Raw genomic sequence first — 23,710 nt, forward strand, 5'->3', positions numbered from 1 at the left:
GAAATTAATCAATGCTGGACAAAGCAATGCTCTTTCCACGCGAGGTTCCGCTATCAAAGGGAAAGCTCCTCCCACACCCGTGCTCGAATTATAATCAGAACAATGCCACGCTAGCAATCACAAATTGTAAATCTCTGAGCCTTGGTCGGTTGGAATTGAACAATGTGTGCACAGGTAACAGATGATTTACTGTCCAATGTTTTTTTTTTCTTTCACACTATCATAATCTAGCGCATCTCCATAAATTATCCTCGCGCTGTTATGAAAATGTTTATCAGAGCGCACACATCTTGGTATAAACATCATTTAGGTGGACAACTCTAGGAATGACGATATTTAATTCGGTTTAGAATATGAAATTTGAATTAATTGCCGAGAGCAATTGTTCTGGTGTGTTGACGACGGCTGGTTGATAACCGATGGTTCTTGAGCACGGGGGTTGGAGCAGCTTTCCCGTCTACACGAGCCCTTTTCAGCCGCACCTCTCTTTTTGTCTTCAGTTTTATACTTTAAAATTGAAATGTTTTATACTTTTTTTACCGAATTCAATCGAAACTATCACAACAGCTTCCCCAAATCAGCCGATGGAAATGGTTACTTTCTCACATTTGGTATTTTGCTAGGATGAAAAAATGGTGGTTGACTAAAATTAAGGGAATTAAGAGTAGTTCGTGCATGAGACCATCATGGTCTCTTGGTTTGCGTTAATTGGCGACAATGCTCCTGTATTTTTAAAAGCCTTCAAAAGCAGCAGGAAAATACTCACTAAAAAGTAAAAGTATGTATATGTGTATTGGTGGTTACAGAATGCAACATCATTGAGTGCTCTGCCAAAATGACCACCATAAAGGCAACATCTATTCATTTTTATTCCGTGTGAAGATACTTTTGCGTTACTAACGTTATCGTGAAGTTTGCATCTTTAAAAGATTGGTCTCGGTAGGAAGCTTTTCCGCAAAGATGTCGTGCTGAGGAATTGAATAAAACAATCCATGTTTAATAAAGACCTGGCTTTACTAAGGCCAAACACTGGCTTCGGCTTTGTTCAACATTTTTGCGCACCCTTGCTGGGTTTACGAGTTGACGAAAACACGTTCAAAGAAAACATTTGGGAAACTTACAAGATTCAACATGGTATTCAAAAATTTAACTGGCGTTGTTCAGGCGCGTTTTCAAGATTGGCCGAGGGGGGTTCGCAGTCTTAGAAATCATATGGAAAAAGCATAGTATTTGAAGATTCCTTAATAATACATTTTGGCCGCTAATGGGGTGCACGCGAACCATGCGCACCCCCCTGTGTACGCATTTCTAAAATCCCCTCTCTCAGGCTAAAACCTGTGGCTAGGTGTTACTTGGATTCTAGGCTATCACGAATTTGGGAGGATAAAGAAAGGTGTAACATTCGGTGCAATACTTGCACGCGTTTTGGTAATTTCGAAATTTAGAAAAGCTCGAAAACAGCCAAAATATGTGAAAATAAAAGTTAATAACCATTCTGGCCCATTATCAGTCAGAAAGAAACAATATGAGGCTTTGACGTCTAACATCTAAAGGACGGAAATGGATATAGAAAAAGTACTTTTGGGTACGCTCATTCAAATATTAAAATTGTAAATAGTAAAGCCATTGGACCCACCATGTACAATCTATTTCTCAGAAAATAGTTTTATTCCTTATTTTTATTACACTTGTGTATGATAAGGTAAAAAAATAACATTTCACGCAACATTTTAATAGCATTGCTAGATTTTTTTCCGAGGTCAGCCTCAAAAGCTTATTTAAAAACTCGTATTGCTTTTATACGTGTTTTGTTTTCTTCTCCTTTTCTTCTTCTTCCTTTCTCGCGCAAAAAATTAAGTGCTATATCTATTTCCCCTTAATCTTGTTGAGCGCCTTTTTTAAGAGCAGTATACAAATATAACAAGAGCAAGTATCTCTATGGAACAAGGAAGACCCCTTACGGACAAATGATCGCCGGTACCTCTTCAGAGCTGAATCCGCATCATGCGAACCGGCAACGCCTCTCCTCCCCTCGGCCACCGCCCAACAAGGGATATCTGCCACTGTGGACCACCTCCCTAAAAGTGATATCTGCTCCTCTGAACAACACGGAAGGGGTTTAAGAACGATAACATTTTGACGTTATAAATAACGATTTGGCATAATTATTGCTGAAAGAATTAAGATTGAAAAGTACCCACCCTCAATAATATTGACAGACCTCACCCTATAAACTAATACACCTACGCGATTTCGTGAAAATCCGGAAACATTTCCTTTTCTGGGGGTTATGGGGGTGGTTTGCTGAATCAAGTAAACATATTACTTCCCTCTACTAATTTTAGATGCGATCTATCTATTCTAGACTAGAATTGTCTGAGTATGTGAACGAGAGAATGTACTTACTATTGTGCAAAATATGGCCATATATTATAATTCAGCAAGAGACCATGATGGTCTCTTGAATTCAAAAAAATATACTATATTTTCATATTGATCCTTTGGTCATTGCAATGCATTCGCTTCCGAAGCAAAGCGTGCAGATAAGGCTGGTAAAATAAAATCAGAACAGTATTGAAAACGAAGATTGAACGTAGACTTTTCTTATATTTTGTTTTGTTTTTGTTTTTTCATCCACAGGGAGCCCGAGGCAAATGACTCCCCGGCGGAAATGAAAGTCCGCTTTTGGGAGCATGGCCGATGTGGCCGATGACTTGTTCTACAAGACATGACCGGAATTTGAAGTTAACTGAAGCATAAAACTTCTAATCTGATTCTATGTAATTGCAGCTATTTCGTGTCTACGGAGTTCAAATACCAACAATCAATACATCGTAATGGTTTGGACATTTTAAAGTAGTTTTGTTTTATGGGGTATTATTTAGGGTTTTAGAACGGTATTAATTTTCCCTCCATTCTTTCCTGTTCCGGCTTGATTGGTTTTTCGAGATAGCTGATCTTAGTTAGGTGTGATTGTTTGCCCACTACGATTCTTTGGTTATACCTTCCTTGGGGGAAATCCCAGTAAATAAATAGCGAATTCGTCATTTCTTGTGTATATCTCAGTCGTTTGAGAAGGTAAAACGCAGCTACTATTTTATACGAAAAACACTACTTGTGGGAGAATCTCACGGGCTTTGTGTTTGGAGAAAGAGTGCAGCGAACGATAGCCATCTTGGGATGATCTATTGTTTACTTTTTACAGTTCTAGGTAAGATGTGAACTCAGGCCCAGTCCTCTAGAGAGAGCACCGCCCGCGCCAGGCGCACTGCATGATGGTACATTCTTGTTGTTTCTTTCCGCAGAGAGTATTGTCATCACATGCAAAACTAGCTCACGATCAAGGCTTCGAACTCACTGCACAGCTCCTGTTTCGCGGGACGAGTCGCCATGCTTACTTTAACATAGAATACTGCCAGTTGTTATCCTTGCTGTAAATTTGGTGGAGGTTTTCAGGCCGGTGTGGATCGCGTAGAAATGGTGGGCTTCACTGGTTCACTCAAATTACGGATCTTTGAGGCGATCGAACTCAAACCGGCAGCGAAAGCTCATTGGGGAGTGAAACTAACCACCATCGACCCTTATTTACTAGTCAAGGTCGACGATGTACAAATAGCACAGACTACCTCAAAGACTAAAACTTTCACTCCCGTTTGGAATGAAGAGTTTATCGTTGAAGTGGAAAATGGTCGAGACCTAGAGTTCGCTGTCTTTCATAACGCTGTCATGCCGCCAAAGCCTTTTATTGCAAATACTACAGTTTCTTTAGAAGAAGTTATCAAAAGTGGAAGCTCGGAAATATGGGTACAGCCTTACTCCTTTGAGATGAACTTGATTTTTGCGAGGCGCCTCGGTGGTCGCTTTAACCCAATTTGTATTTGTGAATATTTTTCCTCAGATTCCTCTCGAGCCCCATGGCCAAGTCCATGTGAACATAGAACTCAAACCAAGTAACACCGCTCACCAACACTATCATGGTACGACTTCTACTTGCTTCTATTTAACTCTGAAATAGAAACTGGTACATTGTACATTGGAAGCCCCCAGATCTTTCTCCTTCCCATTGTGCACTATTCTGATTGGATTTACGTGAAGACAAGGCGTTTGAAACATGTCATGGTGTTTTGGTGCAAATAGTGGCTTATCTGGGACTGTGACTGGAGATCAAGAACTTCGAATTTTACGACAATTCATGCTATCTCATTTTTCTATTCTTGCAGATAAAGAACAGAGAGTATTCAAGGAAAATCCAGGAGGGATCAATCGGCGAAGAGGTGCTATGCGTAGAAGAATCCACCAAATTAACTCACATAAGTTCATGGCGACCTATCTGCGTCAACCTACGTTTTGCTCGCACTGCAACGACTTTATCTGGTAAGTAAATCCTTGTGTTATCGGCCTGTCCACGGTGCGCTTGACTTTGCTGCTTTACCTGGAGCTGCAGCCTTTCTAAGGGCTTTACAACCTACGCTAACTTGATCACTGGTCAGCGCAAACTTTGTTGACATTTCGCGATACTACCAAGTCTATAATCGACCTCTTCTGCTGCGGGTACTAGCCCGTACTTACTTGGCAATCATTTTGAGTATATGTTTCCCCTTTCTCGCTATCCGTTTTCCAAATTTATTGCTGTTCTTTAAGAATAGCACCAATTTATAGACATTACAAGTTGCATTATGGAAAACCATTTGAGTGTTATGGGGACCGATTGATCATGTGTTCGGATCGAACACATTTCATTTGGAATGGAATACCGGAATACCGGGTAAAGAGTCTATTCGAGTATGCGGTGGATGCTTTGCATTATTCGCTCTGTTTGTTTACCAAGCAATTTCAGTGAACTTTCTTGTTATATAATAATTCTATAGCCTGTTTACTCTCAGTATTAGTGGTTGCATCTGAAGTGTTTCACCCTGCTCGTCACACTTCTAGACCTTTGATTCCATTCACGATCAGTGTTATCCGCATTCGAGTCAAACCGAACACTTTTCCTCTCAGAAGATCACAGATTACTAGCACTTGTTTTATGAAAAAATTATCTGAGCTACCACCTGTATTCCACTGAGCAACCTCGTTAGCATAACCTCAAGTCATGCTTACATTGGAAATATTCCACTGTTGGTCAAAGTGTGTTTACAACCTTGAGCCCATCCAAGAGAAAAGGGCAGCAGTAAAGAGTTTTTCATAGTACTGCTTAAAATTTCAGTGATGTGCTGTGGTGTTCTAATGTCATACCTATTGTCCATGGTATATCTCTCTATGCCTGAAGCTAGATTGTAAGCTGGATAAGAGACTTTCCCTTCAATCATACCCAACACACAAAGATGCCCAGAAATTACCATACTATACAAGCTGTGATCAAAGTAAATTGACAGTCTAACAATTTAGAGATCTTTGGGGCTGTATATTTTATATTGGTTTGAATCTCAAATGTTTTTTGATGATTGTGTTTTTTTGTCAGACATTTAGAACTCTCTTGAATTTTTCTTAGTTAAGATAAGTTGTCTATCACCTTAGGTGTTGTAGTATCTGTGTATGTCGACAAAGTGCAGCTTTATTGTTTTATCATTTTTCCTAGTTTATGATTGCATTCTGACAGAGGTGTAAGGCTATACTTAATTAAATGAATTTCTTATTGCTTCATAGCAACTGGATAAAATGGGTGATAATATAATGGCGATAAGTCTACTTATTATTAAAAATAATAATTTGTTAATAAACTAGATAATAATGTGGTTAAAATTTAACATTTTATCCAGAGCTCTGAGGTTTCTTTCCACATGAGCCTATTTAATTGCATATCTGTGATCAAAATATAATACTTCTCTATTAGTACAAGGATGGTCACATTTTTGTTTCAATTATTAAATACTCTGTAGAATTAAGCATGAATTGTTTACTTTTCTATGAGTAGGCACACCTGCCTTCAACTTCTTGGTTCATAACAATGGAATATTCCCTACTTAAATATTTTTGCATTTTGAGGATAGACTGCTTGCAATTCTCCCTATCCTACGATTTCAACTTTTCTTTAATGTTAAACACAACCATTTCATATATAACATAAAGATTGACTTCTTATCTGGAATATAACTGAGATTAAGTAATTCTTTTTTTTTCTTTTGATCCCCTGCCTTTTTTTTTTTTTTGCAAATTAAAGATCCTCTGGAACTGTTACAACTTTATCAGGTTTATAACTAATTCAGTTTTTATTTTTGGTGTACTGCAGTTTGATTTAAAAAATACTACTCAGAGATGTGATGCTTTAACCGTGTATTCTTTACTATGACATGCCTGTCTTTTTATCAGAATATGGTTCCACATTTTAAAGAAGTTGTGAGCTAGATGCAACCAATTGAAGTGACTTTCTCAACCTCTCCAGTCTGTAATGTTAAAGTTAAAAAAAAATTCTGATTAAGTTTTGCTTTGGATTAAAACCCCTTGTATTCTAAATTTACAATTTGACATCTATCTCTTTAAGTCACTTCTCCCTGTTTTTATTATTTTGTCATTTGTATGTTTATGTTAATGTATGTTTATGTATGCTATATATTGCCACTTAACTCACTTGTCATGACATTTCACTGGAATGGTTGGAATGCCTGAAAACACTAAAATTGTGATCAATATCATTATTTATTACCTATTCGTCTCATGGTTCTAAATTTTATGAATTGAATGAAGCTTGGTGGGATTCCCTTTATTTTCAAATAATCTATAATATGGGTCTTGAGAATTTTCTATGTATTTCATTCTCTGATTTTTAAAATTTAATTATTTAATTATATTTTTGCCTAAAGGCACTTAAAATGACATTAGATTATAAAGCAATAACAAAGCAAGTGCACATCAATATATATTGGAATTACCCATACATGTATTTCACCACTTTGTACTGATGTTTCATACTTAAAGGCAGATAAACCACTCAACTAGAAAGTAATATGACAGTCAATCATATTTATGATCTTTTGTATATCTTTCTTGATGAGTTGTCAAATGCTAATGTTTGTTTTCTGTTTGTGCAGGGGTGTTATAGGAAAGCAAGGTTATCAATGTCAAGGTGAGTTAAGGTTTTTTTATTGTTAGCTTTTAGATGATTATGTCAATTTCTGGAATTTTTTTTTATACTTTTCCTTTTACTACCCCAGCATCCCTCTTCCTTAAAAATTAGTTATTATGCTATTGTTAAATATTTTCATTCCCTTGCAATATGCTAATGGATGACTCAAATGCTATTTAAATAGTTGTGTTTTTATTACTAGCAATCATAGTCACCATTTTGGATTTTGCTACTTATAACGCTAGTGCCTAGGTCGCCATGGTTTCTGCATGAAATGCCTAGTAGGTTTCAAAACTCAACCATTTTGTGTTTTCCTAACTTTTGCCAAAGATGTATGGAAAATTGGATAAAGACTTCATATAGTATATGCATACCTGTCAACTCTCCCGAATTAGGCAGGAGTCTCAAGATTTTGCCTTCTACCGCTCTCCCGCATTGAGCACCAAACCTCCTGCTTTTAAGCGATTTTTATTGCTCCCGAAAAACTACACTATTGACAATCAATGCCTATTTTCTAGCAAAAATATTTAAAGCAATAATCCCTTTGCGTAGCACAATTTATGTAACACCCTCGTTAGATGTTAAGTGTATTTGTGTGCGAGAGCCTTCCGTACAGCAAACACCTGCAAGTGTATACCCACCCCTGCCCTCCAAAAAGGGAATATACCCCACCCCTCCCCCAAAAAGAATTCTCAAGCCTTGAGATTTCCTGGGGTTGATAGGTGTGTGTATGTAGAATCTAGCCACTTATTAATTGGTGTTATGTGTTTTTTTATTCAGAATAATCCACTGGGAGGGGAATTGTGTGGTTTTTGTATCAGCACATAATTCAGAAAGGCTTAGTCTTAGAGCTGAACATCGCAATCCTTGGGGGGCAGGGATTAAAACCCTATTGAATCACTCTCCCATTCCCTTCCTGAATCCAGGATCCGCTTGAGAATAGCTTACAGGTACCCCAGAGGGGGAGCGCCTGATAGGGCTGTAGCCCAACCACTTTTTAAGAAATTCTTACTAATTAGCCCTACTACTTGAAAGTATGCTCCGTGGTCCCTGGATTATGCTTCATATGTACCAGGCAATGGGTGGTGCTAGTGTAGAAACGACAAACTTCTCACAGTTATAAAGTTTCTTAATGTTTTGATGTGTCTACCTTTTTGTCTACCATAACATAATATGTTTGCATGTTAGTTTGTACTTGCGTAGTTCACAAGCGTTGTCATAAGATGGTAGTGACGAAGTGCCCAGGAACACGACAAGATGCTGAGGTATGATATGAACACCATTTGGGTTCCCTCCCCCCCCCCCCCCTAATTGGAACTTCATCTGCCCCTATTCTATGCCCTGTTCCCCTGATGATTAAAATTTCCAGAATTACACTAGACACATTAGTTGCAAAGGAATCAAATATTTTACTGATTTTTGGTGTTTCCCTTAGACGATGCCTCTAGGTGGAGGGTCACTTAGGTTCAAAATGGATGTCCCACACAAGTTTGAAAAAAAGAGCTACAATCGTCCAACCTTCTGTGAACTGTGTGGCTCTCTGTTATATGGAATAGTCAGACAAGGAATGCAGTGTACAGGTGAGTCAGGGGCGGATCTAGCTTTATGCTAAGATGGGGGCTTTACCTAATGGCAATATGGGGAAAGAAAACATTTTCCTTACAAAATTTTATAGCTCCCACAGGCTCTCTCATCGATGACCACAATTGCTCGAATAAGCGCAGTGTTTAAATCTTTATGGCATTTTTTGCCATATAACACATTCCCTGGGCAGCCCAAGAGGGGGGTTTAAACCCCCTAAACCCTCCCCCTAGATCCGCTACTGTAAGTCATGTGACTTGGGCATGACCTCTGAGTGGCCTTTCTTTGCAAATTAAACTAACAATCTATTTGAAATGTTTCATCCACTTTCAAATTAGTACTGTAACAGGTCCATAGCCCCCCCTCTCTCCCACTTAACTGAATGGTCAACTCTAATGAAGGAACATTGAGCTAAGTCAGGCATATAAAGGGATAAAGGTCTGCTAAATGGTAATGTGTAGTTCCACAAAATATCCATACCCCCCCCCCCCCCCCCCTTATTGAGGGGATTGTAAATTCCGGGGAGGGGGGGGGGTTCAAACGCCCATGAATTTCCAGAGGGGAAGGGGGTAAAATGCCCTTTTTAATTAACAGTTACTGTATTTATTTTTTTTCCAGGGGGTTGGAAATTCCAGAGGCGTGGGGGGTCATACCTCTGACTCCCTCAATAGGGGGGTATGGATAATTTCTGGAACTACACAATCGAACCCCCCCTCTCCCAGCTCACGCCTGAGTAACTGGCAAATGCTTTGTGGGTCCGCCTTATGTGGCACATTTAAGAAAGCTCTATGAAATAGGATGGGGACAAAGGAGAAATCTGCATTACATTTCAGTGGGGGATCTAGGATTTAGAGAGGGGGGTGACCTTTTTGACACAATTTTTTACACAATTTATGCCCTGTTTTGCCTAGTGCAGAGGCCTGGCTCTCTGTCGCGAATATTGTCTGGTTCTCGTCCAGTGACTAGCATTATGGTTCATCGAATTCGGCTGTAACAAGTTAAAACGATTTGTTTTTTTATTTTTTCAAAATTCCCCATTTTTTTTTTCAAAATTAACATAAACAAGTCAAACAGAAAAAAATTATATTCATGAAAAAAAAAACATTTATTCGTAAGGAGACACTTGTTTTGTCTGTTTAAATGGCGGGTGATTTTAGTTATTTTTAGTTGATGTTTGTCCTTTGGGAGACGGATGTTTTCATCGCAAAGTATTCATATGTCTGCGCAAGCCTGGGCCCTATTGAAAAGTTAAACGCTTATTCTCGGGAAAATATGCCACAAGCATTTCATGAAACAATTTTGCCACAAAATTTTCGGATACTGCAATGAGGTATCTTGATATAAAAGATTTCTGGAAATTAAAATGTTAGGCCTTTACCCAGAATCAAACACGACTTTTTTTCTGTTGAAGATTGGCTACCTCAGTATAAAGATAGTATATTTGATTACATAATAATTTTGTCACAGACGTTTCTGTGAACACGGGATTTTCGGAACACGTGTTTTTCGTACTCGTGCTTTTTATTTGTAACGTGCAGCTAGCGTAGCATGGTTGTTGATTAATCCGTGCTTTTCATAACGTAAGATGATAATCTAGCGCTAGTCCAGACAAGAGGTCCTTTTTTTGTCGTGCTGTTTTGCCCGCTCTCGATGGAAAAACAAGGCAACGGAAAAAATGCAAAAGAAATGTTCCTGTGTGTTGCTAGCGTTTTCAATCTTCTCTAAGTTACTTGGGAAGTTTCTGAGGCTCACTCACTTGAACACAATCAAAATCTTTTGGCCCACAGGTGCGATTATATAGTAATGATTCTTTATATTATTTTACCAGAGTTTAACGCCTCTTCTGTTCCGTTTTGTTTCAGTTTGCAAAATGAATGTTCATAGGAGATGTCATCAAAACGTAGCCAATAATTGTGGAATAAATCCTAAGAAAATGGCCGAGATTCTCGAAGAAATAGGTATATCCCCCGACAGAATACACGAAGAATCACAGCAGATCAAAAAGGTAAAAACGAAAACGATGACACAGTAATTGATGTTGTACTCGTGAATCGGGCTGTGGCTGGGGCAGCTATTACGAAACAACATCGTTTAAGTTTAAGTTTCAGAAATTCGAATTCGTAAAATATCTATAACCCCTCCTGAGAAAATATGAAATTACAGTGTGCATAAGGGTTCGATGCCCGTTTCAAGGATTGAAACTTGGAGGGGGTAGAGGTATCCCAAATTCCTTTGGGATATGGATCCGGAATTTCCGTCAATAGATACATGTCGCCTGCATGTCTCCTAGTTTAGCCACCCAGTAAGACATTGTAGCGCGCGACAAATCTCGTGGTAGCGACAAAGAAATGTTTCTTGGATAGTTGAGAAACATTTTCATGTCGCGCTCTCATATATTTGTCGCGCACTACATGTTTTTGGTAGTGGCTAAACTAGCAAGCAATTAGACATGTCACACCGCCTAGTTTAGCCAGGCCTTTACAGATTCACAGTAGTTATTTTTACCATACTTATTTCATTCATAGTTCTTAATAGATAGTATTAACAAAACTAAATTGCAATTCCAGCTTTTTTTTAATATTCTCATCACACTTGCTTCTCTTATTTTTTTAGCCATCATTTCACGATTGCACTAACAAACCGGCGAAGAAAATGACCCCACGTTCAGTCTCCAGTCCTTCCATGATGGAATCTGTCAACGAGAACGGTCTACCAGGCAGCACCTTCAAACTGGAGTCGCACCAGACCTCCCCGGGCGAGAGACGGAGGCATGTGCTTCGCAAGATGACGCTCAAGGATTTCACCTTTATTAAAGTATTAGGAAAAGGCAGCTTTGGAAAGGTATTATTCAATGATGTTTGTATCACACACTTTTCATGGTTATATCTTGCTGTTGTTCCTTTTTGTTCCTTTTTGTCCGATAACTACCGTCGGGGGTTCCAGTTACCATAATGCTTGTTTTAGCGCCAAGGAAACGGCCCCTGGGTGTGAGGCGGGCGCTTATTCGAAGCGGAGCGCTTATGTCAAATCAAGACTTCAGCTCTATGTAAATAACTGTTAATAACTTAATTTTAATTATCAAATTAAATAAAATGTCTAGTCATCAAACAGTAAGTTATTTAAGCAATAACAACTCCAACAAAAAGTCCGTACACGCCTTTCTGAATTGATATTTGCTAATAGAATTGCATTCTGTCCTCCTTACATTTGTTGGGGTGCTGGGGACGCTTATTTGAAATGGATGCTTATTTTATGGTTGCCTAAGTAAAGGAGGGAGCGGCTCTTCAATGCAGGGCGCTAAAACGAGCATTTACGGGATAAAGAGGCTGCAACTGTATAACGACTGAGCGTGCTCGCCCCAGTCTTTTGAACCATATTTATGAATTCGCTTTGCATGACATATTCGCAGAAGAAAGGTGCATACTCATGAAATTGCTCTCTTCCCCAGGTTTTATTAGCAGAAAGAAAAGGAACCGACGAAGTTTACGCCATCAAAATCTTAAAAAAGGAGTCCGTACTACAAGATGACGACGTGGAGTGCACGATGATCGAGAGACGCGTGCTGGCGCTTTCCGCGGGTCACCCTTTCCTTACCTCGCTGCACTCCTCATTTCAGACAGTGGTACGTTCCATTTGTTCCTGTACATGTTTTATTAGTTTAGGTTCGAAGCCTTGTCCTCTTGCCTGAATAGGGAGACACCTACGACGACAAAGCAGGGATTCTGGAATTACGCGGAAAAAAACTCAAAATTACGCGGGATTCTTGGCTAAATTACGCGGAAAATCAATCATTACGCGCTAAATTCCGCGGGATTTTGCAATACATTTTTCTTTAAAAATCAAAATTTTGCGGGATTCTTTACTGAATTACGCGCTAAATTACACGGAATACCAACTATTACGCCCAAACAACATTTTGTACCGAAGGAAAGCACGAAATAACTTGAAAAGGTTAATTTTTTTGCGTGAAAATATCTTAGGCGAGTTTTCATTGGCTCCTAGCCACCAGCCAATTAAAAAAAGTATTTTATTATTAGTCCTAGGCCTTCGCGGTTTAGCAAAGAACGCCTAGTCATTTTATTTGTTTTCGGAAATTCAGTTCGAAATATCGCACTCTTACGAAGAATATCTCTCTTTTTTCACGAGAAATAGAGGTAACAACCCTAAAAGAACACATCAGCTGTGCAATTAAATGTTTTGTCTTTCAAAATTTAGCCAAATTACGCGGAAATTTGTGGATTACGCGGATTACGCGAAAAAAGCCAAATTACGCGCTTCCGCACAAGCGCGTAATTCCAGAAGCCCTGAAAGGCAGAAACAATGGGAAATTCAAAGAGGCAGACTTGATGCACTGTCTGGTACATTTCAGCCGATTTTCTCCAAACCACGACTTGGAACTATAAGATCCTTGTCTATCGAGAATATAATAAGAATGTTTGCTCTGCAGTAAACCCAGATATTTTGGTTCGGCAGAAACAAGTTCTATAGCCATTCTTTTTTTTTCTCTAAAAATCAAGTCAAGTTTTATTGAATAGTTTATATAGAGCGCGAAGCATAAAGCATTTTATGTTGTCGTTTCGGTTGGCGCGGTCGTCATCGTCGATTGTGTATGCGCTTTTATCTGTCTCTGCCGATTTTCACTGTTGCTGCCGTCGCTGTTTTGTACAGGACCCGAAATGATCCCAGGACCCGAAACGATCCCAGGACCCAAAATGATCCCCAAAAGTACCCCAACTGATCCCGGGACCCGAAACGATACCGGAAATTTTTATTTGACCCCAATTGCTGACTCAACCAAGCTGTCGAAAGCTGTATTTCCCGCGCAGTCGTATATAAAAATCTTAATACTATGGTTTTAGTTAATTCAAATTTCTGGATAGTGACAAAAATGACGCTAAAATGTTTCATATGTTTTTAAAACTGAAAGCCAATCCTTCCACATTCCTTTTGTTTGTCCATTACTGCAATTCCTTGGGGTTCATTTCGGGGACTCTTGGGGATCGTTTCGGGTCCCGGGATCAGTTTGGGTACTTTTGGGGATCATTTCGGGTCCTGGGATCATTTCGGGTCCTGTACAGTTTTCTTTTCTGTTGTTAATAAGTTACTCTGCCAAAAGCTAAAAAAATGTTGCCATGTTTGACAACAGCTTACAAACTCTTGGTCTTGTAGGAGCGATTGTTCTTTGTCATGGAGTATGTCAACGGAGGGGATCTAATGTTCCAAATACAAAAATCAAGAAAATTTGACGAGAACAGATCTAGGTAAGAAATGAAAAACATATTCAGGCAGCCTAGTCCCTACCCTCCTTACTGGGTTGCCTGTGTTCTTAGAACCGAGAAGAAGCCTGGAATCTGGGACGAGCTTGGGGAAAGGGTTATTACGTAGATTTTTCATATATGATTCACTATAGTAATGGTTAGTGTTTTTGGTCCTGTGCATTGATTGTCTTAAGCCCTGGCCAAACAAGGACACATGTTGCCGGAAGTTTGGCCACCATGGAAACGTTGTTGCGCGCAACAAATTTTGCGTCTAGGACACAAAAATGTTTACACAGCGAGTTAGAAACATTTCATGTTTCCAAGCGCGCGTAAACATGTTTCCCTATGTTTCGTGACCGTTTGGCCACCCTCGGAAACATTTAGAAAATGTTGATTATGTTCGCCAAAGATCAGATCGATTGCACGCTTTGAAGGGGCTACTAAACAGATTTCAATTTAAACGAGTTTTTGAAAGCGACCCGCGAGAGGCCTTAAGCCTTAATGAAGGTTCACGTGGCCAAAAGGCTCAGGAGAACTACATTTTTCCTTTTCACGTGTTATAGAAAACTCCCAAGAAGAATCACAAGGACTAACGCCACAGGAAACCCTTATTCCTACGTAGCCCAAATTCTCCCCTAGACAGCCAAATTATTAGGTATTTTCCGAGATTAATCGAAGCATCCCAACTGATTTTACGCATTTCCTTTAGGTTTTACGCAGCGGAAGTGGTCCTTGCGTTACAGTTTCTCCATCAAAATGGTGTTATTTACAGGTATGATATTCTTTTTTTTTTTGCAATTGAAAACAGGAAACAAAATACTGAGACTGTTCAAAGTTGTGCAGAACTTACAAGCGATTTGCGATCAAATGATTTGCTAATTTCTCTAGTGAATCTGCATTATGACAGAGATGTGTAAGAATCATGTCTATTTGGGAGGTATTAGTTCCGCTTGTTCATATGTGAAACGAATAGTTGAGCCTATGAGTTTTTGTTTTGTTTTCTCGCTGAATTTACATTGCGCGGAAGTAAAAGCACCGGAAAAAGTAGAACCTATTTTAAATATTTTCCAAAACCTTTTGATCGTGATAACAACCGTGAGTGAAAGGATCCGCGTTTACAATATTTGGGAGCATCAATTGACCCTACAATTCATATTATTTTTCCGCTACTTTCTATTAGAATTGAAAAATGTTCAGAAGTACTCGGCAATATTTTGAGATACTCGACCCACCTTTATGGGTATACCTCATCATCTTGCATTCTGCTTTTTCTACAGAGACTTAAAGCTCGATAATGTGTTGTTGGACGCGGATGGTCATATCAAACTCGCAGACTTTGGCATGTGTAAAGAGAACATGGCGCCAGGGAAAACCACTACCACGTTCTGTGGGACGCCTGACTACATTGCGCCAGAGGTACGTGAAAAACGTAGAAATTTGTCGTGAGTATTCGTACCAAGGCAAGTGGGGGAAACGGGAGAAAGCACACTTGACGAACGCACTCGGAAGAACACAGATTGGCACTTAAATCACATTAAAGGGTAGTTAAAGGAACGTCAAGCTATGTAAAGATAAGGAATTTGACTATCGTATTTACTAGAATAAGCGCTCCCTAGGTTTTATGTAACTAAGTAAAATTGTATATGTAGTTCTTAGAAGGCACTGAAGCTCATGGACTCCGGACAAAGACAGAGGCACATTAAATGGATGAAAGTTTATTCTAAAAAGCTAGTTCAAGTTGAAATAATGATATAGAGGAAAGAAACTGTTGTAGTAGTATAAAATTGATATTAAAAGAATAAGTGTTCCGTCTGAGGGTCGAAAAATGTTATGGGCGCTTATTCAAGTCAATACGGTATTCCATTACTTAAAAAAGCACAGGGTGGAAGGGATGTTTCCATCCCATTCGACTTGAAGGCACATCATTTCGAGCTGAAATTATCCTGTTTTTACCTTGGTATTATTATTGCTTCTGTCCTATAAAAGCTGATATGAATGTTTTTGTTTAGATCTTACAGGAGCAGCCGTACGGCTTCTCTGTGGACTGGTGGGCGCTTGGTGTCCTCATGTATGAGATGATGGCGGGGCAGGTAAAAACAGTCTCCCAACTATGTCAGGAGGGGAAACCCCTCATTTCTTGCATTTTCTAGATACCAGATTATTAAATATTACTTTGAAAATTCGTGCTCTACTGGGGGGGGGGGGGAGGGGTTGCCCCATCTAACTTATAGACAGACAGACAGACAGTTTTTATTGGGGTCTTATACAAAAGAGTACATTGACTGGGAATCCCAATAAATTCTAACTATATACGACCACTACACAACACAAAAATAATTTTGAGTCATGTTGAGATAATACTGTTCCTACGGGAGAAGCATTTATAGATGTGTTTTGCGATCGCTTTTTGTATTGAAATATTTTTGCCTGGATAGTTTATAAGGTGAATAACCTATATAAATTACCAATAGGTGGCCACTTAGCGTTTATACATAAAGCAGGATAAATCAATAAAGGCCCTAGCCCTGTGGTACCATCTAGTGCATCTAACCAACACACATATATCCAGTAGGTGGGCCGATGATACTTTCCCTAGTGAAAGAACACGCCAAATCCGTTGCAGTACTTCTACCATAAGATTCCTGATAATGTAGTAACAAGCGTTTGTTTGGTACTCGTTTATTCGTAGCCGCCGTTCGAGGCCGAGAATGAGGAAGACTTGTTTGAATCAATTCTCCACGATGACGTGCTTTACCCAGTGTGGTTGTCGAGAGAAGCTGTCTCCATACTCAAAGGGGTGAGAAGAGAGACCGGTCCAGGGGGGGGGGGGGGGGGGAAGGGAATAACTGCAGAAGAAACGTGCGGGAGCGACATGACGGAAAAACATGACTTAACGCTTCAAATAAGCTCATTTCAGATCTAATAAGGCGGAAAATTTCTTTAAGTACTTAGTTAGTAATAGCAAACAAAATATCAAATGCTGCTTTTTTTAAATTGATGCGACTTTTTGTAAAGTGTCATTGAAATTTGAGCTTTTCGTCCCTGAGCTCATACATAGCGCAAGAATGATCAAGGAAAAAAAACTTAAAAAGCAAAAATATGTGTATGTGCATTTCGGCCTCACGTTATTTGTGTTTCAAAAATCAGTCCGGAATACAAGGAACCGATGGCCATTGTAAGAAATTGTGTCTTCTTTCTCTATCTCGAATTGCGAATTTTCCAGGTTCTTCCGTCATGTCTGCGGGAGCTCAAATCAACAAATGTCACTTATATAAAGACTCCACAACACCACGTGCCCCTAAAGTGCTAAGTCTAATGAGTGTAACAATATGCTACAATTTATAGGGTTGGTATAATGTCATGTACGATAAGTACATTGTCACGGTATGTGTGAATACGATATATTATGACATTTCAAGGCTTGTTGAATTTTGTATGTAGGCGTTGATTTTATAGTTGACGTTCTATCCTTTTTGCATTTGTTTCTAATTGCGCGAGGAGTAGAGAGGAGTAGATTAAATATGATATGTAGATATAGTATTAGTACAGGGCCATGTTAGTTTTAGGCTGAACGTCTCTCTCCTTCATTGAAAAATACTTTTGAAAGGAGGGGATATGTATTGCTTTGGCCTAATCCCCCTGACAACGCCCCTGAAAAGAGCGAATATTCAAACCAATTGTCCATGGAGTATGTATTAGTTATGTCATTGTAGCGACGCTTTTTATTTTTTTCTGTTTTAGTTCATGACTAAAAATTATCTGAAGCGATTGGGTTGTACGCCGACGAGTACGGAAAGCTCGATCCGAGAACATGCGTTCTTCAGACTCATCAACTTCGAAAAGCTGGAGGCGCGGCAAATAAACCCGCCTTTCAAGCCTAAAATTGTAAGTATAGCCAAATCGAGTTACCATAAGTGCACCCATTCATCTACCGCGCACGCTCATAGAGTCACTGGTACTCGCTCATCGATTTACTCGTACTCGCTCATGGAGTTACTCGTACTCGCTCATGGAGTTACTTGTACTCGCTCATGCAATTAAACGCACTCTCGTCGAGTTACTCGTACACGCTCATGCAATAAACCACACACTCTTGTCGATTTACTTGTACTCACTCATCAATAAACGCACTTGTCGAGTTTCTTGTACTCGCTTGTGCAATCAACCGCAATCTCTCGTCAAGTTACTTGTACTCATCAATTCAACGCACTCTTTGTCGTGTTACTTGTACTCGCTCATGCAATTAACCGCACTCGCTCGTCGAGTTACTTGTACTCATCAATTCAACGCACTCTTTGTCGTGTTACTTGTACTCGCTCATGCAATTAACCGCACTCGCCCGTCGAGCACCCAGCTTCGTATAAGCGCCCCTTTAACTCTTTACATGATAAGCGCCCCTTTAACACTTTACATGATAAGCGCCCCTTTAACACTTTACATGATAAGCGCCCCTTTAACACTTTACATGATAAGCGCCCCTTTAACACTTTACATGATAAGCGCCGCTTTAACACTTTACATGATAAGCGCCCCTTTAACACTTTACATGATAAGCGGCCCTTTAATACTTTAAATGATAAGCGCCCCTTTAACACTTTACACGATAAGCGCCCCTTTAACACTTTACATGATAAGCGCCCCTTTAACACTTTACATGATAAGCGCCCCTTTAACACTTTACATGATAAGCGCCCCTTTAACACTTTACATGATAAGCGCCCCTTTAACACTTTACATGATAAGCGCCCCTTTAACACTTTACATGATAAGCGCCCCTTTAACACTTTACATGATAAGCGCCCCTTTAACACTTTAGATGATAAGCGCCCCTTTAACACTTTACATGATAAGCGCCTCTTTAACACTTTACATGATAAGCGCCCCTTTAACACTTTACATGATAAACGCCCCTTTAACACTTTACATGATAAGCGCCCCTTTAACACTTTAGATGATAAGCGCCCCTTTAACACTTTACATGATAAACGCCCCTTTAACACTTTAGATGATAAGCGCCCCTTTAACACTTTACATGATAAGCGCCCCTTTAACACTTTACATGATAAGCGCCCCTTTAACACTTTACATGATAAGCGCCCCTTTAACACTTTACATGATAAGCGCCCCTTTAACACTTTACATGATAAGCGCACCTTTAACACTTTACATGATAAGCGCCCCTTTAACACTTTACATGATAAGCGCCCCCTTAACACTTTACATGATAAGCGCCCCTTTAATACTTTACATGATAAGCGCCGCTTTAACACTTTACATGATAAGCGCCCCTTTAATACTTTACATGATAAGCGCCGCTTTAACACTTTACATGATAAGCGCCCCTTTAACACTTTACATGATAAGCGCCGCTTTAACACTTTACATGATAAGCGCCCCTTTAATACTTTACATGATAAGCGCCGCTTTAACACTTTACATGATAAGCGCCCCTTTAACACTTTACATGATAAGCGCCGCTTTAACACTTTACATGATAAGCGCCCCTTTAACACTTTACATGATAAGCGCCCCTTTAACACTTTACATGATAAGCGCCCTTTTAACACTTTACATGATAAGCGCCCCTTTAACACTTTACATGATAAGCGCCCCTTTAACACTTTACATGATAAGCGCCCCTTTAACACTTTACATGATAAGCGCCCCTTTAACACTTTACATGATAAGCGCCCCTTTAACACTTTACATGATAAGCGCCCCTTTAACACTTTACATGATAAGCGCCCCTTTAACACTTTACATGATAAGCGCCCCTTTAACACTTTACATGATAAGCGCCCCTTTAACACTTTACATGGTCCCCTTTCAAATGTGCGCCGCAGATTTTGTGTTGGCTGCAGAAACCACAACAAGCAGCTAGCAAAAGACGTTGGATGACCCCGGCAATGTCGCATTTCTTTTCTTGGTTTATAAAACGCATAACATTCACGAGTCATTTATTATTTGCATCAGCTGCTTATTATGTACCGATGTCATAAGCTTTGGGTTATACTATAGACTTCAAAAGAGAAATCTTGGTTACAAACCTGATCTGATATAAATAAAACCCAATATGCTCCGGCATAAGATCTTGGTCAAGGAGTATGAATTACTCGTCTAGCAGTGTTATCTTTGGCTCTTCTGTATTCTCTTGCATGCTGTAGTCGCCCTCTTCGCTCTCTGAGATATTGTCTAGGCAACCCTGAGCCTGGGGCTCTCCCCTACCCCCACAGTCAATTTCATCCCTTCTTATTTCCACCTCCCCCTGCGTCGTGTCCTCCGCTGAACACTTCCCCACCCTACCCCCCTCGTTCCTCTCTCGAATGCAGCTTAGCATAGAGTCTTTCTCGGCCTTATACAAAAAATCCTTCCCACCATGCACTTCGGCGTCGTATTCTTCGCTCTTTTCCGTTTCTGTATGAACAAGCATCGATAGGGTTCGGTTTGTTTTCCTCATCGCGTCGGTAGATGATCTGGCCGACTTCAGAGCTTCGAAACTTTTGTCCAGTATGAGGCAGTGATGCGATGGGAGTTCTTCGAAGTCCTCTTCGCTCGCGGTGCCCGGAGGCTGCTGGAACGAGTCCCACACCAAATTTCCCTGCTTGTCGAAAGATGGCCTTTTGCTGCTCATACTCATACCAGCCTATACCTATTTGACGTGTTACATAATAAGTGAAGGCGTTGCGTAACGAGCAGATGATATTCTACTTTGCAACATTCATTCGCGGAGGGTTATCCCTTCTTTCGTCATAGTGTAATTTGCTTGCTCGCGCGTCTTTTTTGTGTGCGCATTGCGTTTGCGACCGCGCGCAGTGTTCTTGATTGTGTTTCTAGCACGTGCATACACTACAAGGCAGCATAGTGGTTGCAGCGACAGAGCAAAAAAAATGGCAAGTTTTCTCAAAATAAGGTCTGGTTAACTTCGGTAAGCTTGAATGTTTGCATAGAGGTTCCTTATGTTGTGTAAACCAACATATCAAAAAGTGTTTCTTCTAATGGATTCGTCTTTGAGATATGAGGCTTAAAGTGCAATTTTCAAATGTTCAAAGTATGAATTCTCCTCGTTTTTAGGAAGAAGTCGGGCTCTGATCAGAAATTAAGCCAACTTTGCTCGCTAATATCTAAATTTCATATCTTCAAAAAATTTTAAACTTGGAATTCAGCTTTTGGTCAGAGGAACTACTGGTATGCGGAATCTTGAGCTTATATATTGAGAATTGGAAAATTTCGTGCCATTTTTTTTTTTTTGCTCTGGCGGTTGCAGATGTACTGTTGATGTAGATCGTGACTTAGAGCTGTCGGTGTTTCCCTATCCACAGAGATCAAGAACAGATGTTGGAAACTTCGATACGGACTTCACAAAGGAGGAGCCCAAACTCACTCCAACGGACCGGAACGTCATCGTCAACATCGATCAGCGGGAGTTCCGAGGCTTCTCATTTGTCAATCCGCATTTTGTGTAACGCAAGTGTCACGCATCTCATCGCGTTGATGTGTCTGAAGTGATGTTCCGCAGTGATGACGTCTTTTCCGGCGGAAGTTCGCGTGCTTGCTGTAGACGAGCCTTAACAAGTCACGTGTTTGAGATCATCCAGTTTTTAATGGCTCAATGGCCTGGTTTTTAGCGGAAGGACTCGTCTGCATTGTATATGGACTTTGGCCAAACGCCTTCTGACGAGCAGATAATTAACAATCATTGCCTAATTCAATGAATCCCGAGGTTCTGGACATTTCCGAGGGCGCAATATATTAGAGTCTCAGCCTTCCTGTGGACTTTCACAAAAAAGATGTTAGAAAGTTTAGATAAATTTTATCGAATCAGAATCCGTTGAAATGCGGTGCCAATGTATAGATACATATTTTTAAAGGTGATCTCTTGGCTAGTTTGAGTCCATGAGGCTGCAAACAAGAGGGGGGAGGGTGTGGTACGACTGAACAGCGCACGTACCTCGCATCTCATGCGCTGGTGGTCACACATATGGTGCAATGCACGTACGCTGTCATGTTCCCTTCTGATTGCAGTCTCTGATCTTAGCTCATTGAAGAGGTTGCGAATTGCATTGCTGCCGTGTATGTTTTTATTTCCGATAATTCTCCAAAATCGAGATGAAACTAGTTTCCAAGTCTAGTCAGACCGTCGACGTTAATTCTTCCAAAAGGACTTGTCGCAACAGTCTGACATTGGCTTTCAGTTTTATCTTTTATGTTTAGGCTTTTGTTATTCGCGTACGTTTTAAACTCTTATTTGTTTTACAGTCTTCTCGTGTTTGTTGTTGTTATTGTTGTTGCTGCTGTTGTTTTCTTCATTTCTCTATCTCTGAGGTTTCCTTTTTGCCATAGGCATGAACAGATTTCTCAGTAATTTCTTTATACAAGCTGTAATTATTCTACATTTTTTAACTTATTAAAATAGGACAATATTACAAATAAATACTTAGTCACTAGATAGGTAACCTACTGTAGAACTCTCGAAGTCTCTTATCGGAGCTGTCTAAATTTGATGAAATCCTGCTTTAAAGAATAATAAACCTTCATTTTGTTACAATAAAGGTGTGAAGTCGTAAATAAATATGGGGTGGATCAGGAAATACTTTTGAAACCGTTAAGTCATTTAATTTGATTTATTGGTCCTATCTAGCGCATTCATTGGCTAGAGGGGCGTGACCCCATCGATAATTACTTTTACGTAAGGCAAGGCAAACTACTACGTCTTGCGTACGCACGTAGTACATACGTACGCGTACGCACGTAGTACATACGTCTTGCGTACGCACGTAGTACATACGTCTTGCGTACGCACGTAGTACATACGTACGCGTACGCACGTAGTACATACGTCTTGCGTACGCACGTAGTACATACGTCTTGCTTACGCACGTAGTACATACGTCTTGCGTACGCACGTAGTACATACGTCTTGCGTACGCACGTAATACATACGTACGCGTACGCACGGTCGTTTTAGCTGTGAAATAGGCATGGAGCCTGTGGATTTTGAAGGAAGCCCATCGCAAAGTATCTCCATGTGGTATAAATATATGATTGTGCATTGAAAACTAGTTTAATCTAAATCGGCGTGTTTGTGTCATTTCTTACCCCATACTCAATGAGGATTATTATCCGTGCAAAGAGAGGAGCATGCGGGTTACAACGCGTGGGAAAATGAGATGTGTACTATACTATGACGTCTTTGCGCATGCGCAAATTCTCACTGTTTGAAAAAGCAACTTATTAGCTAGAAAACAAAACTCAAGTGGGGACTCATAAAGAAATGTGCCAAGTGCCGTATTCTATATGCAGGGGGTCTACATGTGACGGGGATCTTTTTATTTATTTATACCACAGGAAACCCAACTAGGAAACGCGATCGCAGGATCTGGGTTCTAGAGAAGTTGATGCCATTTTGTAAGATCTTTAGCGAGCGAAAATGTGCAAGGAAAACAGAGAGTTTCCAAGGCATAACAATCCATATTGTGAACTTTATAAAAGCAGGACTTCATCGTAATTGTGAAGATTAACCTGAGCCTAAATGAAGACCGCCGAGGCCGGCTGGATTTCGATGATTTTACGGTTGTTTGGAAAAAGTTCATTTATTATCCCTAGGGGGATGGCGTGAGGATTTTGATACAAGTAAGGTATAAAATTAGTCCCCCCCCCTTTAGGAGGAACATAATGTTCCATGCCCCCCCCCCCTTACGTTCCCCATATTTTCGGTGCCCCCTCCAGGAAACCGAAGAAAGAAGGAGCAAAGGAAGAAACGAAAACGACAATATCAAAGAAATGCGAGCAAGAGATCAGAAAGTGGAGG

The 23,710-nt window shown here is 40.0% G+C and overlaps 1 protein-coding gene across 1 annotated transcript; it reads left to right on the plus strand.

The window, feature by feature from the left end:
* Nucleotides 1–3,281: 3,281 nt before the first annotated feature.
* Nucleotides 3,282–22,451, plus strand: LOC5507010 (calcium-independent protein kinase C). The gene is made up of 16 exons (XM_001627635.3): nt 3,282–3,804; nt 3,899–3,977; nt 4,221–4,374; nt 7,029–7,063; nt 8,252–8,328; nt 8,499–8,643; nt 10,507–10,649; nt 11,258–11,485; nt 12,093–12,266; nt 13,814–13,905; nt 14,612–14,674; nt 15,180–15,318; nt 15,912–15,992; nt 16,592–16,699; nt 17,644–17,787; nt 21,222–22,451. The coding sequence occupies exons 1-16, from the start codon at nt 3,478–3,480 to the stop codon at nt 21,363–21,365; spliced, it is 2,133 nt and encodes a 710-aa protein (XP_001627685.2). The 5' UTR covers nt 3,282–3,477; the 3' UTR covers nt 21,366–22,451.
* The last annotated feature ends 1,259 nt before the right edge of the window (nt 22,452–23,710 follow it).

The sequence above is a fragment of the Nematostella vectensis genome, chromosome 7 (assembly GCF_932526225.1).
Source record: "Nematostella vectensis chromosome 7, jaNemVect1.1, whole genome shotgun sequence".
Lineage (NCBI taxonomy): Eukaryota > Metazoa > Cnidaria > Anthozoa > Actiniaria > Edwardsiidae > Nematostella > Nematostella vectensis.

Excerpts from the sequence above, each read along its gene's own strand:
- LOC5507010 (XM_001627635.3), top strand. The coding sequence starts at position 3,478 with ATGGTGGGCTTCACTGGTTCACTCAAATTACGGATCTTTGAGGCGATC. Across the intron at positions 7,064-8,251 it reads GCAAGGTTATCAATGTCAAG|TTTGTACTTGCGTAGTTCAC; the intron begins GTGAGTTAAGGT and ends TTTGCATGTTAG. Across the intron at positions 10,650-11,257 it reads AATCACAGCAGATCAAAAAG|CCATCATTTCACGATTGCAC; the intron begins GTAAAAACGAAA and ends TTATTTTTTTAG.